The 13,958-nt window shown below is 34.1% G+C and overlaps 2 protein-coding genes across 3 annotated transcripts; both read right to left on the bottom strand.

The window, feature by feature from the left end:
• Positions 1-5,601: 5,601 nt before the first annotated feature.
• Positions 5,602-7,964, bottom strand: LOC114544862 (unconventional myosin-VI-like). Its single transcript, XM_028563357.1, has 8 exons — positions 7,914-7,964; positions 7,486-7,564; positions 7,311-7,360; positions 7,121-7,178; positions 6,930-6,979; positions 6,547-6,635; positions 6,322-6,465; positions 5,602-5,966 (listed from the first exon to the last, which is right to left on the bottom strand). The coding sequence occupies exons 2-8, from the start codon at positions 7,552-7,554 to the stop codon at positions 5,602-5,604; spliced, it is 825 nt and encodes a 274-aa protein (XP_028419158.1). The 5' UTR covers positions 7,555-7,564; positions 7,914-7,964.
• Positions 7,965-10,941: 2,977 nt separating this feature from the next.
• Positions 10,942-13,920, bottom strand: LOC114544861 (hypoxanthine-guanine phosphoribosyltransferase-like). 2 transcript variants are annotated; one of them, XM_028563356.1, is made up of 5 exons: positions 13,202-13,920; positions 12,672-12,721; positions 12,227-12,273; positions 11,987-12,020; positions 10,942-11,676 (listed from the first exon to the last, which is right to left on the bottom strand). In XM_028563356.1, the coding sequence occupies exons 1-5, from the start codon at positions 13,258-13,260 to the stop codon at positions 11,636-11,638; spliced, it is 231 nt and encodes a 76-aa protein (XP_028419157.1). In that variant the 5' UTR covers positions 13,261-13,920; the 3' UTR covers positions 10,942-11,635. The 2 variants fall into 2 exon arrangements, with proteins under 2 accessions (XP_028419157.1, XP_028419156.1); XM_028563355.1 differs by having other exon boundaries at positions 10,946-11,676; positions 11,991-12,020; positions 13,202-13,903.
• Positions 13,921-13,958: the final 38 nt, after the last annotated feature.

Genomic DNA, 13,958 nt, shown 5'->3' with positions numbered 1-13,958 from the left:
TTAATACAAAAACATGCACGTTTTAATACAAAATCATGCGCGTTTTTAATACAAAATGTCATGCACGTTTATTACAAAATGTCATGCACGTTTTGGTACAAAATGTCATGCACGTTTTAATACAAAATGTCATGCACGTTTTAATACAAAATGTCATGCACGTTTTAATACAAAATGTCATGCACGTTTTAATACAAAATGTCATGCGCGTTTTAATACAAAATGTCATGCACGTTTTAATACAAAATGTCATGCACGTTTTAATACAAAATGTCATGCACGTTTTGATACAAAATGTCATGCACGTTTTAATACAAAATGTCATGCACGTTTTAATACAAAATGTCATGCACGTTTTAATACAAAATGTCATGCACGTTTTAATACAAAATGTCATGCACGTTTAATACAAAATGTCATGCACGTTTTATACAAAATGTCATGCACGTTTTAATACAAAATGTCATGCACGTTTTAATACAAAATGTCATGCACGTTTTAATACAAAATGTCATGCACGTTTTAATACAAAATGTCATGCACGTTTTAATACAAAATGTCATGCACGTTTTAATACAAAATGTCATGCACGTTTTAATACAAAATGTCATGCACGTTTTAATACAAAATGTCATGCACGTTTTAATACAAAATGTCATGCACGTTTTAATACAAAATGTCATGCACGTTTTGGTACAAAATGTCATGCACGTTTTAATACAAAATGTCATGAACGTTTTAATACAAAACGTCATGCACGTTTTAATACGAAACGTCATGCACGTTTTAATACAAAATGTCATGATCGTTCATTAATACAAAATGTCATGCACGTTTATTACAAAATGTCATGCACGTTTTGGTACAAAATGTCATGCACGTTTTACAAAATGTCATGCACGTTTTAATACAAAATGTCATGCACGTTTTTACAAAATGTCATGCACGTTTTAATACAAAATGTTATGCGCGTTTACAAAATGTCATGCACGTTTTAATACAAAATGTCATGCACGTTTTAATACAAAATGTCATGCACGTTTTAATACAAAATGTCATGCACGTTTTACAAAATGTCATGCACGTTTTAATACAAAATGTCATGCACGTTTTAATACAAAATGTCATGCACGTTTAATACAAAATGTCATGCACGTTTTAATACAAAATGTCATGCACGTTTTAATACAAAATGTTATGCGCGTTTTAATACAAAATGTCATGCAAGTTTTAATACAAAATGTCATGCACGTTTTAATACAAAATGTTATGCGCGTTTTAATACAAAATGTCATGCACGTTTATACAAATGTCATGCACGTTTTGGCACAAAATGTCATGCACGTTAATACAAAATGTCATGCACGTTTTAATACAAAATGTCATGCACGTTTTACAAAAGTTATGCGCGTTTTAATACAAAATGTCATGCACGTTTTAATACAAAATGTCATGCACGTTTTGGTACAAAATGTCATGCACGTTTTAATACAAAATGTCATGCACGTTTTAATACAAAATGTTATGCGCGTTTTAATACAAAATGTCATGCACGTTTTAATACAAAATGTCATGCACGTTTTAATACAAAATGTCATGCACGTTTTAATACAAAATGTCATGCACGTTTTAATACAAAATGTCATGCACGTTTTAATACAAAATGTTATGCACGTTTTGGTACAAAATGTCATGCACGTTTTAATACAAAATGTCATGCACGTTTTAATACAAAATGTTATGCGCGTTTTGATACAAAATGTCATGCAAGTTTTAATACAAAATGTCATGCACGTTTTAATACAAAATGTTATGCGCGTTTTAATACAAAATGTCATGCACGTTTATTACAAAATGTCATGCACGTTTTAATACAAAATGTCATGCACGTTTTACAAAATGTCATGCACGTTTATTACAAAATGTCATGCACGTTTTGGTACAAAATGTCATGCACGTTTACAAAATGTCATGCACGTTTTAACAAAATGTTATGCGTTTACAAAATGTCATGCACGTTTTAATACAAAATGTCATGCACGTTTTAATGCAAAATGTCATGCACGTTTTAATACGAAATGTCATGCACGTTTTCGTATAAAATGTCATGCACGTTTTCAAAACATGCACGTTTTACAAAATGTCATGCACGTTTTAATACAAAATGTCATGCACGTTTTAATACAAATGTCATGCACGTTTTAATACAAAATGTTATGCGCGTACAAAATGTTATGCACGTTTAATACAAAATGTCATGCACGTTTTAATACAAAATGTTATGCACGTTTTAATACAAAATGTCATGCACGTTTTAATACAAAATGTCATGCACGTTTTTGTACAAAATGTCAGGAACGTTTTGGTACAAAATGTCATGCACGTTTTAATACAAAATGTTATGTGCGTTTTAATACAAAATGTCATGCAAGTTTTAATACAAAATGTCATGCACGTTTTGGTACAAAATGTCATGCACGTTTTAATACAAAATGTCATGCACGTTTTAATACAAAATGTCATGCACGTTTCAATACAAAATGTCATGCACGTTTTAATACAAAATGTTATGCACGTTTTAATACAAAATGTCATGCACGTTTTAATGCAAAATGTCATGCACGTTTTAATACAAAATGTTATGCGCGTTTTGGTACAAAATGTCATGCACGTTTTAATACAAAATGTCATGCACGTTTTAATACAAAATTTGATGCACATTTTGGTACAAAATGTCATGCACGTTTTAATACAAAATGTCATGCACGTTTTAATACAAAATGTCATGCACGTTTTGGTACAAAATGTCATGCACGTTTTGGTACAAAATGTCATGCACGTTTTGGTACAAAATGTCATGCACGTTTTACAAAATGTCATGCACGTTTTAATACAAAATGTCATGCACGTTTTAATACAAAATGTCATGCACGTTTTAATGCAAAATGTCATGCACGTTTTAATACAAAATGTTATGCGCGTTTTACAAAATGTCATGCACGTTTTAATACAAAATGTCATGCACGTTTTAATACAAAATGTCATGCACGTTTTAATACAAAATGTCATGCACGTTTTAATACAAAATGTCATGCACGTTTTAATACAAAATATCATGCACGTTTTAATAGAAAATGTCATGCACGTTTTAATACAAAATGTTTGCGCATTTTAATACAAAATGTCATGCAAGTTTTAATACGAAATGTCAGGCACGTTTTAATAAAAAATGTCATGCACGTTTTTGTACAAGAAAGCAAGAACACTGGACTATCATCTCCTTCTAGAAATACATATGTCATGTTTTTATGTTTTAAGCGCTCTCTGAGCGATATTTTTGTCCGGAATGATGAAATGTAGAAAACACAAGTTATTGGGGCCTCAGAATCACTTGTATTCACTCCGCATGCGCTTGATACGACCAGACTTCAAGCAAAAATCATGCAGAGGCGAAAAACGTGAAAATGAAGGAGGTAAACAGAAGAGTGTTCAGTTTATATCTTAGTCAAAAAGCCAAATTCCATGCAATTTTTACTCATGCATACTGTCGAAATCGAGTTTTATTTGCGTGCATTAATGTCCCAAGGCATGTCCGACATCTCTTTACGATTTCGTTCTACAAAAACAGAACTTCGGTAAAATGAAAGGACAGGGAAGTCTAGCATAATACAATCATATACCAATACAAATAATTATATAGGCATTGAGTTTTAATCCGTCTTTCCCTTTCAAAACGAGCATTCCCTTTGGGCAACCCTGTCCGAAAAACGAATAGGCCAGCCTGGAAAGTTAGTTTCAGTCATAAAGTTCGAATTCATTTCTATATATCAAAACTATTCTAGTTTCGTCCACCCCGACTGTCCGTAAACAAAGTACAAACGTGTTTTTTCAAGTCACAAATGCAAAATACACATATACTAATAGAACAATACCTATTATTCGCTGCGAGCAAGCCTTTACGTTTCTCCTTTCCCATCTTTCGGCGCCGTAGTTCGTTCTGAAATCAAATAAGCAAGGAAAAACTAAATTAAAGTAACAGCTCACTTGCATTGGACATTTTCAATCGAAATATACAAGATAAAGCAGTAAAAATCGGCAAGAATATGACTCCATTCGCTCACGTCTTCCCACGCTATTCAAATCAACACAGCGATCAGTAAATTTGTTTGCAAAGCCAAAGATCAAGCCAAAAGATGTTCAAACCAACTATCACCATGTACCTTAGTAAGCAAGACTCTTCCAACTTTTCCTGAACTTCTTCGACTGATGCTTCCTTTCGAGACTGCAAACACTGAGTTTCGTCTAGATTCAAGCGCCTTTTATTACTTCAACGACAAAGAAAATTCCAACGGACAATTTTAGCATTGACAACAATAGATAATCAACTAACTCATGCCAGACTTGTCCGGAATGGATATAAATTAGCCAAATAAAATGTTTTGCATATTTCTATTGTCCGTTGTAAGTGATTAGCAAAATTCCGCTCCGTGAAGCGATTAATGGATATAACTCTTAGTTTGATTTAAAAGCCTTCTCTTTTCGCGTTAATCTTTTCAAATAAAACTACAGGGTGTCTCAAAAAAAACGCAACCATTTATTTTCTAAAATTCATATTGTTCATAAGCTCAATAGATTTTACGCCCCTGGGATTTTAAAATGGCTTCTAATCGTACAGTTCAACTGCTAATAGTCAAATCAGCTAAACTAATAATGGTGCAGCTAACAACCGAACGAGTTTTTATTGTCGTGCATGATAACTTGAGTGCTAACTGTCGACCTTGTCAAATAAATTGTAAATAACATTTTACTCGTTAAATAGTTTCAATTCAGCTCGTTGGTTTACGCACCCGACTTTGTTTACCGACGATTGTGCCGCTAGAATATGATTGCGTTTTTTTTATAAACCCTGTATAACAACTTTTTTCTCGGTACCTTCTTTAACGCTATCTTAACGTAAAAAATGATCATCATTGGCCATTGCAGGCAGAATCAGAGCTCGAAACTTTTCATAACCTTGTACGCAGAGTATTTCATATTGAAAACAAATAATACAACAATTATGTCAATAAAGCTGGAGATAAATGTAAGAGTAAAGACACACATATTACAGACACATTCCAGTTCGCCCAATGCAAGCACACTTTACCAAATTATGCTAAGAAACCGGCAAATAAAGACAGACAACACAAAATTGAAAAATACGACGATTGAAAAAAAATTATCCTAACTGCATCATAGTCATCATAGTATTTTATGTATATAAATATTACAAAGTGAAATAAATAAACGTATAGATTAAAAATGACTATCTACGAATTTGACTAGTGTTGGAAAACGTTATCTATAGTGACCATTAAGTGTTGGAGCAGTTCACCAGCAGTGCATGCTCATAGGTGCAATGAGAAAAGATTGAAGTTCAATAATATTGCGAGATCATTGTAAAAACATGCTCCAAAACTGTCGAACAGTGTTCTATTGTGGAAATTGATTTGCGAAGATATTATGTGAGGTTTTTTCAGTCTATCTCCTCCAAATTAGATTTAGGAAAAAATGAAGTTCTATTTTGGTGAGATCTCAAAAAAAATCCTAGGTGAAGTGATTTCATTCAAAAGTCGGTTGTTTATAAGCGTCTGATTTGCACCCACATTTCTGACAACTAAATTCAAATTCACGTTTTGTTATTTCAGCGCCACGTTTGCGAGTCAGACCTGTTTCATCCAGACTCAGCTCACACATATCAAGATCATCTGTGCCCGCGACCAGGACAACGTTCACTCCGTTCGGGTGTATCTCCAGCTGGCGGGCTATCCATTGCCCGTCAAAATGGGCGAACCAGTACCCGCGCTTCTTGAAGTCGTTGTCACGATACTCGTCACCGGGCTTCACAAAGGGAACGCGGAAATATCGCTGTGGTCGACGCGGGGGAAGTCTGGAAGTTGGCTTACTAACGCTTGCGTGACTTGCAGCTAAAACGAGAAATTAAACGTTTGAGAACTGATACAGAGCTATATCCAGTATGAAAAAAGTTAATTTAGTAAGAGATGATCCTTACTGGACCTCTAGGAAGAACAGTTTAGAACTGATAGAGCTATCCAGTATAAATAAAGTTAGTTTAGTTTAGGTTTCCTCCGGTAACACTGGATCAATAAGAGATGATCCTTACTGGAACTCTAGGAGGAACAGTTTAGAACTGATAGGGCTATCCAGTATAAATAAAGTTAGTTTAGTTTAGGTTTCCTCCTGTAGTAACAAGAGTTCAGAACTGATAAATGAACTTGTTAAAATATAAGCATGTAATGTTGATATTAACTATTTCCCAACCTTCTTCCACGACCTCTTGAGGTGCTCTTTGATCACCAGCACTTTGACCCGTCGACTTCGATGCCTTATTTTTATTTTTCCACTGATGATAAACCTTAAGGCGGCGATGGAACTCTTGTTTACAAGCTTCTAATAACTCGACATCTAGAAAAACAAAACAGAAGTCCATATTTTTATTCAAAACTAAACTTTCCACAGGAACCAAGTAATGACAACAACACATACCGCACGAGGTGTTGATGGTGTCTCTTAACTCAGCGTATTTCCATTTACTCAGGTCATATTTCTTATTCGGATCTTTCAAGGAAGCCGCTCTGTTGGAAAATAAGTTCATTTTTTAGTATCTTGTTTGTGATAGCTGATCAGAATAAAGTATGTTTAGGTTTTCTCCTGCATGTAGTAACGCTGGATCAATAAGAGATGATCCTTACTGGACCTCTAGGAAGAACAGTTTAGAACTGATAGAGCTACTCAGTATAAATAAAGTTAGTTTAGTTTAGGTTTCCTCCTGTAGTAACACTGGATCAATAAAAAGAGATGATCCTTACTGGACCTCAAGGAAGAACAGTTTAGAACTGATAGAGCTATACAATATATAAAATATTTACCTTATAATAGCTTTTTGTTCCTCCATGGGTTCTACATTCGAGTTGGATTCCTTAAATGAGAACAAATTAGTATAGGCCTAATTCTGTCTAACAGAAAATGAACATAAACTTCCACACAGTTGAACAGTTAAACGGAAGCATTTAGTAGTATTAATCGCCAAAGAAATTGAAAAAATATTGAGATATAATACCTTTGCCAAACGCAAGGCCAGTTCGTGATCTAATCTCTCTTGTTCAAGAGCAGCTTGTCTGAAATAATAAAATTTTACATTGAAAAAAATATCAGATTTAAAGCATTACGTATGAGTGTATAAAAAGGACTCGGGAATTTTTTTGGAAAACCTCGCAAAGATGTTTATGGTAGCAAAAATAAGTTCATACCGAGATTTTGCCTCTTCTTCCTCTTTCCTTAATTGTTCCTCGATTTCTTTCTAAAAAACCCAGAAAAGATTCACGGTAAAAATATTGCCAGAGGTGATCAAGTATGGTACGACATTAATACATAAAAAGTTTTGAAAATATAATTTTATTTATTTATCGTAATAATGCTCAAAACCTGTTTCGCTTTTTCAAGTTCCCTCCGTTTCATTTCTTCCTCTTCTGCCCTTCGCCTTTCGGCTTCCATTTCAGCTTTACTAAAACACACAAAAAAAATGTAAACATTTAAATATCGTACACAGCCAGCGCTCATATTTCAGCCAATCAGTGCTCGCAGGGTTTTCAAAAAGAAACCATTCTGCAGTATTTAATCCATCATATCTTTTGTTATTCTTTATGAAAATAGCCGAAATTTCGTGAACATGTTTAGTTATAAGAACTGCAATAAATGTGACATATACTTTAAGTGATATTAAGTTGTTTCAACCGAGAATTTGATTTTTGTTTAGTTTGACAAATAGTCAAATCTATTTCCGCCATTTTGGATCATCTGGTGTGAGTTTAGGAGGAAAAAGAATATGATATCGTTGATCATTTTAAACTTACATTCTTGCTTCTTCTTCAAGTTGTTTTCTTCTCCTTTCCTCCTCTTCTCGCCTTTTTCTTTCAGTTCCATCTGTTCTTTGATTTTTCTCAACTTCTCTTCTTCCTCCCTCTTCTCCCTCCCTTTTTGCTTCTGAAAATCTACGACTTGTTTGTCCACCTTCGCCACAAGATACGGTGGAGATTCTCGATCTGATCACGGCTCATTATCGTGTTCTAAAATGCAGCACCAAGAGATGATTAGATCGACAATGATACATAACAGACGGGCCTTCAACAACACTCCTTGATAAGTTCCTGAGGCAGCATTTCAACACGTCTACTAACCTAGATTTTCTGTATAGCAGCCGATATTTCCTTTTCGATATCAGAAATCTGTTTGGTCAGAACATTCTTGTCGGTTTTTAAACCTGAAACTACATTGAAACAACGAGGAAACCGTCAGTGGAGGTGTTGTAGAATCACCCCCAACCGTTACTACAGGAAGAAACCTAAACTAAACTAACTTTATTTATACTGGATATACTTCTATCAGTTCTAAACTGTTCTTCCTAGAGGTCCAGTAAGGATCATCTCTTATTGATCCAGTTTTAATACAGGAGGAAACCTAAACTAAACTAACTTTATTTGTACTGGATAGCTCTATCAGTTCTAAACTGTTCTTCCTAGAGTTCCAGTAAGGATCATCTCTTATTGATCCAGTGTTATTACAGGAGGAAACCTAAACTGAACCAACTTTATTTATACTGGATAGCTCTATCAGTTCTAAATTGTTCTTCCTAGAAGTCCAGTTTAATCATAATCATTCCTTTATATCTGTGAAAAACAAAACACATGGTCTAATAAGTTTGTGGTTCATTAACTAATTATGAATATTTGAAATAGTTGGCCTTATAAGAGATTTCGGTGGAATAGTTTCATTGCCCTCGGTAGAATTTTGTAAAGAATTTCCTGCTTCAGGTTACTTCTTTCTCACTCGCTTCGGTCTGAGTATTTTTGAGAGACTTTCCTGCTTCAGGGATTAGATGATTATTAGCTCTACTTCGTTGTTGATAATGACTAGGCTATTGTTGTCGCTTTTCCTGTCGCTTGTATATATATATATATATATATATATATATATATATATATATATATATATATATATATATATATATATATATATATATACAGGGTGTATCAAAAAACGCAACCACTTAATATTCATGAATATCCTCTTTGTTTTACAACACGTTTGGCCCCTGGAATGGGAGAAAGCTTGTAATCATATTCTAGCGGCACAATCGTCGGTAAACAAAGTCGGGTGCGTAAACCAACGAGCTGAATTGAAAGTATTTAACGAGTAAAATTTTATTTACAATTTATTTTACAAGGTCGACAGTTAGCATTCAAGTTATCATGCAAGACAATAAAAACTCGTTGTTCGGTTGTTAGCTGCACCATTATTAGTTTAGCTGATTTGACTATCAGCAGTTGAACTGTACGATTAGAAGCCATTTTAAAATCCCAGGGGCATACCTTTCGTTCCGACCAGACAGTTCTTCGAGTGAAATGGAAGCATTGAATGCAATGGAACAATGCATTAAAACTGTGAGAGCATGGATGATTATTGACAAGATGAAAATGAATGATGGCAAAACGGAATTTATGACTATTGGGACTCGCCAACAACTTACGAAAGTTACTGTTGATAGATTAATCGTTGGAAGCCCTAGTATAACTGTAGTGAATGAGGCTAGAAATCTTGGAGTTTGGTTTGATTCGAATATGAATTCTAATGTTCATATTACTAAAACATGTAACCTGGCCTTTTACTTTCTGCATAATATACGACGTATTAGAAAGTACCTTACACACGAGTCTACGCAACAGCTTGTTCTTGCTCTGGTCATTGGACACTTGGATTATTGCAATAGCCTCTTTTATGGATTGCCGGCGAACCAAATTAACAAGTTACAGCGTGTTCAAAACGCAGCAGCTAGATTGGTGTCTAACACCCCTCGTTTTTGTCACATCTCTCCTGTCATGTACCAACTGCACTGGTTGCCGGTGAAGTACAGAATTATCTTTAAGATCATTTTAATTAGTTACATTTAAGGCCATGCAAGGCAATGCTCCAAGGTATATTTCAGATTTAATAAGTTTTAAACAACAATCCCGTTATAGCTTGCGCTCAAATAACGGGTGTTACCTTGGGTACCCTAAAGAGAGAACTAACAAAACTACAGGAGATAGAGCATTTGCCGCGGCCGCGCCAGCTCTGTGGAACTCACTACCAGTCTTAGAGCTGAGAACAGTTTGCTTAATTTTAAATCATCTTTAAAAACGTATCTTTTTAAATTAGCATATGAACAGTAGGTGTAGTTTTATCAAATATAGTTTTAGTTATTTGTAAATTAATACTGTACTTATATCTTGGTTGTATTTATCTTATTTCATGTAAAGCGCATTAGATCATATACATATTTTGCGCTATATAAATTTTAAATATATATATAATATATAATATATATATATATAATTTATATATAATATATAATTATATATATATATATATATATATTAATATATATTTAATATTATATATATATATTATATATATATATATATATATATATATATATGTATATATGAATCCTGATTAGTCTACCGTGATTAAAGGTTTCAGTTCAGTTCAGTTACGTACGCGCCGGTTTTCGGGTCGTTCGGACGCGGTTATATATCTATATTCGTTTTCTGGTCGGCTCGTTCGATCGCGGTTACATACGCCGGTTTTCGGCTCGTTCGGACGCGGTTACTATCCATATTAGGGCCAAGTTTTGTTTCTAATTTACATCCATGATCTATCAAATTGCCTTTCACATTCTTGGGCATCTCCTTCATTGCATGATGATTGATAATGTTCCAATCAGACAAGTTACTTTTACAAAATCTCTTGGTACATATATTGATGAAAATATGTCCTGGAAAATTCATGTAAGAAAACTGTGCAAAAAAGAGGTATAGGTGCCCTAAAACGTATAAGGCCTTTTGTTCCTCATGCCACACTGCGACTAATACACCTGCGAGGATACTTCTAAATCTCATCCTGCGACGATCTTTGAACAGATCATCCTGCGAGAATGCTTCAACATCTCGTCCTGCGACAATCCTTATTATTTATTACTCAATATTCTCAAAGCGAGGATAGTTTCATTATTTTCTTCGCCATTAATTTGATTATTTGCTTGTAACCCTATTTGGGCTACGCTAACCCAATAATTACTATACTATTTGGCTACGCTAACCCTAAAAGACCGTGTCGCTGGCTCAGCGAATGAATATATATGAATGAATATGAATTTTGACAGATGACAGCCAGAGTTCTCCATTGCTGACCTGGTCACATCTCGCAGCACCCTCCCAATGTTTTTGGCCCTTCTAACGGGTCTGCAAACAATCGTTGGAGTCACTCAGGAAAAAAGATTCAATACTCGTCCCCATTTATCTTTGCTGTACACCATCGTCAGTAGAAATGGTGAGTCACCATCATAAGTAGAAATTTTCATCACAAATATATGTATTAATTTAATATCTTAATGCATTTAAAATAGAACGATTTCATATTTTCGGGATTACTCCCGGATATGTTTGGAATTGCCGATTGTATAGATGCCGTTTGTAAAAATCATAAATAGTAGTCGTTTCGTCGATGATTTCTTCATTTCTTTAGCCCGATCTATTTCTCATATTTCTTTATTCCTTTTCCATTGATAACGCAGATATGCTGTGGAAAAAACATAATGTTTTGTTTATATAAATATAAACAAAAATTCTAACCAAAGCTTGATTTCAATAGGGGTACTTATTAATACGCCATGTATAGTATCAGCAATTTTTAAATCACTTGGATATATATGCATGAGGCTGATTTATGCTGAAATCTGTGATAGTAACCAATCAAATTACAGGAAAAAATAAAGCGAGGAATTATTGTTTACAATAAGATGATGAAAAACAGATTGCCTGATCTGAGTGATCTAATTACTTTGTGGTTATATAATTAAAACAAAAAAATAAGGTACTATAACATTCACCTACACTTAAATCTCTGAAATATTCATTGTAATCCTAAAACGAATGATAAAGAACAATACTAGTTTAAAACAAAAGCATGAATGAATTACTTGCGACTAACTTTGATCACCCTGTAGTACGTAACATTCGATCGACCTCAAAGCTTGCATGAGCGTGCATCATCAGACTTCAAAACAGGATCGGTCATCATGCACTTTCTTAATTTGTATAATTTCAAAGCGAAAATAAAACGAACTTACTATGGCATAACCAACTACAAAATGATTTGGGATTTCAAAACCAATATCTATAGGAAAGAGGTTTGTAATGTTAAAAAATATCGAAGAAGTTAATGTCAAACCAGAATGAATTAAGGAAAAATGACATAATAATAATGAATAGTATATTAAAAATTAGGAAATAACGAGAAGGGCATGAAACAAGAATTAAGAAATGACGAGAAGGGTATAAAGAGTTTGGCCATGTTTAAGCCCGTTAGTGTGTCCCGTTTCGCTGTGTCACAGACACTCGAGTTGGTATAAAATAGACGGTTAACTGACAAGCTATCATGCTTTTTAGTGCATGAAACTAATTATACTACCATGCACGTATTCTCTTTCTTAATTAGTATAATTTTAAACTCTTCAAAGATCAAGTCTTCGGTTTATGTTGTTCTTCTGAGTACGTTTTACCTTACACACTTACAATCAGGTCTGTAATTCGATTTTTTCATAGGTGTTCTTTTTACCAACAAACTTTAAAATAAAATAAAATATCTTTAGCAGCTAATAGTTAACATTCACCAAAGGCGTTAAACGAACGCAAATACAGTTTTACAACTCGGGGAAACGGTATATATATGTTTAGCACAAAGAAACTGGAAGTCGAAAGAGCGGCTGAAGTTAGTACGGAAGTTGAATGAACCGCTGAACGCCAACAAGATGGTCACAAATATGTCACATGCGACAACGATTTATTTCGATTCGCTAAAATGAAGATTGGCCATGGGAGGATAAGACTTGAACATGCAAGAAAAATTGAACTTTTGAAACTTATTCAATAGTATTCTATTTATATATAGCGATACAGAAATGCGCAATTGTTAAACAGCTCGGCTTGAAACTAAGTAAACACCAATTTCTGCGCTGTTCTGTACCATGCATGCATATACATGCATATAAAGTGAATAATAAACGGTATTCTGCATTGTTCTAAAATAATCGAGAAACATATACCTGACGACTTTAACCTGAGCCGGTTTAAATTGTGAAACAATTTGAAGCATCTTTTCCATCGTCTTTCCAGTATCAATAATATCCTAGATAAAAATTGTGAGACTACCTATATCATTCTTTTTATCCATCTTTCTATCTATGTATCTATCCACCAACTTAATATATGAATGCATGCCACAAATTGTTTTCGATAAAGTCTTAAAAGAAGCTTCGGGCATATAACAATTATATGCATGCCTATATATATGCAGAGGCATTGCTATGAGGCGCGGAACTAAAGAATTCCCAAGAAACCGACTTCTTATATAGGGCAAAATTGTTCACTATACGATTTACAGTGCCAACAAATATAGAAAGTATAACATTTAGAAAGTATAACAAAAAATACAATCGTTGGAAATAGACAATCATAAGACGCCATAATATTTAGGTGGGGTTACAGTGTATAATTCGATTTTCAGTATGACATAATTACTCCGCATAACAAAGAACTTTTCTGACAGTGACTTTGAAAATTGAAATGTGAAAACCTTAATGATTCTTATAATGAGGCTTATTTCTTTATTGCCGGAAAATCAAAAATATATTCGAGACACTTCTGGTGCCAATTGCAGGGGTGTACCGAGCAGGAGAGGGGTGCAGGGAGTGTGATACGCCTTTTTTGTCTCAAAATGGTCGGGAATTGAAGTTTCAAAATGGTCGGTAAATTGAATTCATGGCATTAAGCGACGAGAGCAATGGACCACCCATTAGATAA

This window comes from Dendronephthya gigantea, unplaced genomic scaffold (assembly GCF_004324835.1).
Source record: "Dendronephthya gigantea isolate DGI-Jeju-01 unplaced genomic scaffold, DenGig_1.0 001001F, whole genome shotgun sequence".
Lineage (NCBI taxonomy): Eukaryota > Metazoa > Cnidaria > Anthozoa > Malacalcyonacea > Nephtheidae > Dendronephthya > Dendronephthya gigantea.
This window is presented reverse-complemented; position numbering and strand designations above follow the sequence as displayed.

Bases quoted from the DNA above. Each gene is read 5' to 3' on its own strand.
- LOC114544861 (XM_028563355.1), bottom strand. From the start codon at position 13,260: ATGGAAAAGATGCTTCAAATTGTTTCACAATTTAAACCGGCTCAGGTT. The intron at 12,722-13,201 runs GTATATGTTTCT...TTTATTTTAAAG, and splicing joins GCTCAGGTTAAAGTCGTCAG to TTTGTTGGTAAAAAGAACAC. The intron at 12,021-12,226 runs GTAAGTTCGTTT...CATTCGTTTTAG, and splicing joins TTGTAGTTGGTTATGCCATA to GATTACAATGAATATTTCAG.
- LOC114544862 (XM_028563357.1), bottom strand. From the start codon at position 7,554: ATGGAAGCCGAAAGGCGAAGGGCAGAAGAGGAAGAAATGAAACGGAGG. The intron at 7,179-7,310 runs GTATGAACTTAT...TTATTATTTCAG, and splicing joins GAAGAAGAGGCAAAATCTCG to ACAAGCTGCTCTTGAACAAG. The intron at 5,967-6,321 runs GTTGGGAAATAG...TTCTCGTTTTAG, and splicing joins TCAAGAGGTCGTGGAAGAAG to CTGCAAGTCACGCAAGCGTT.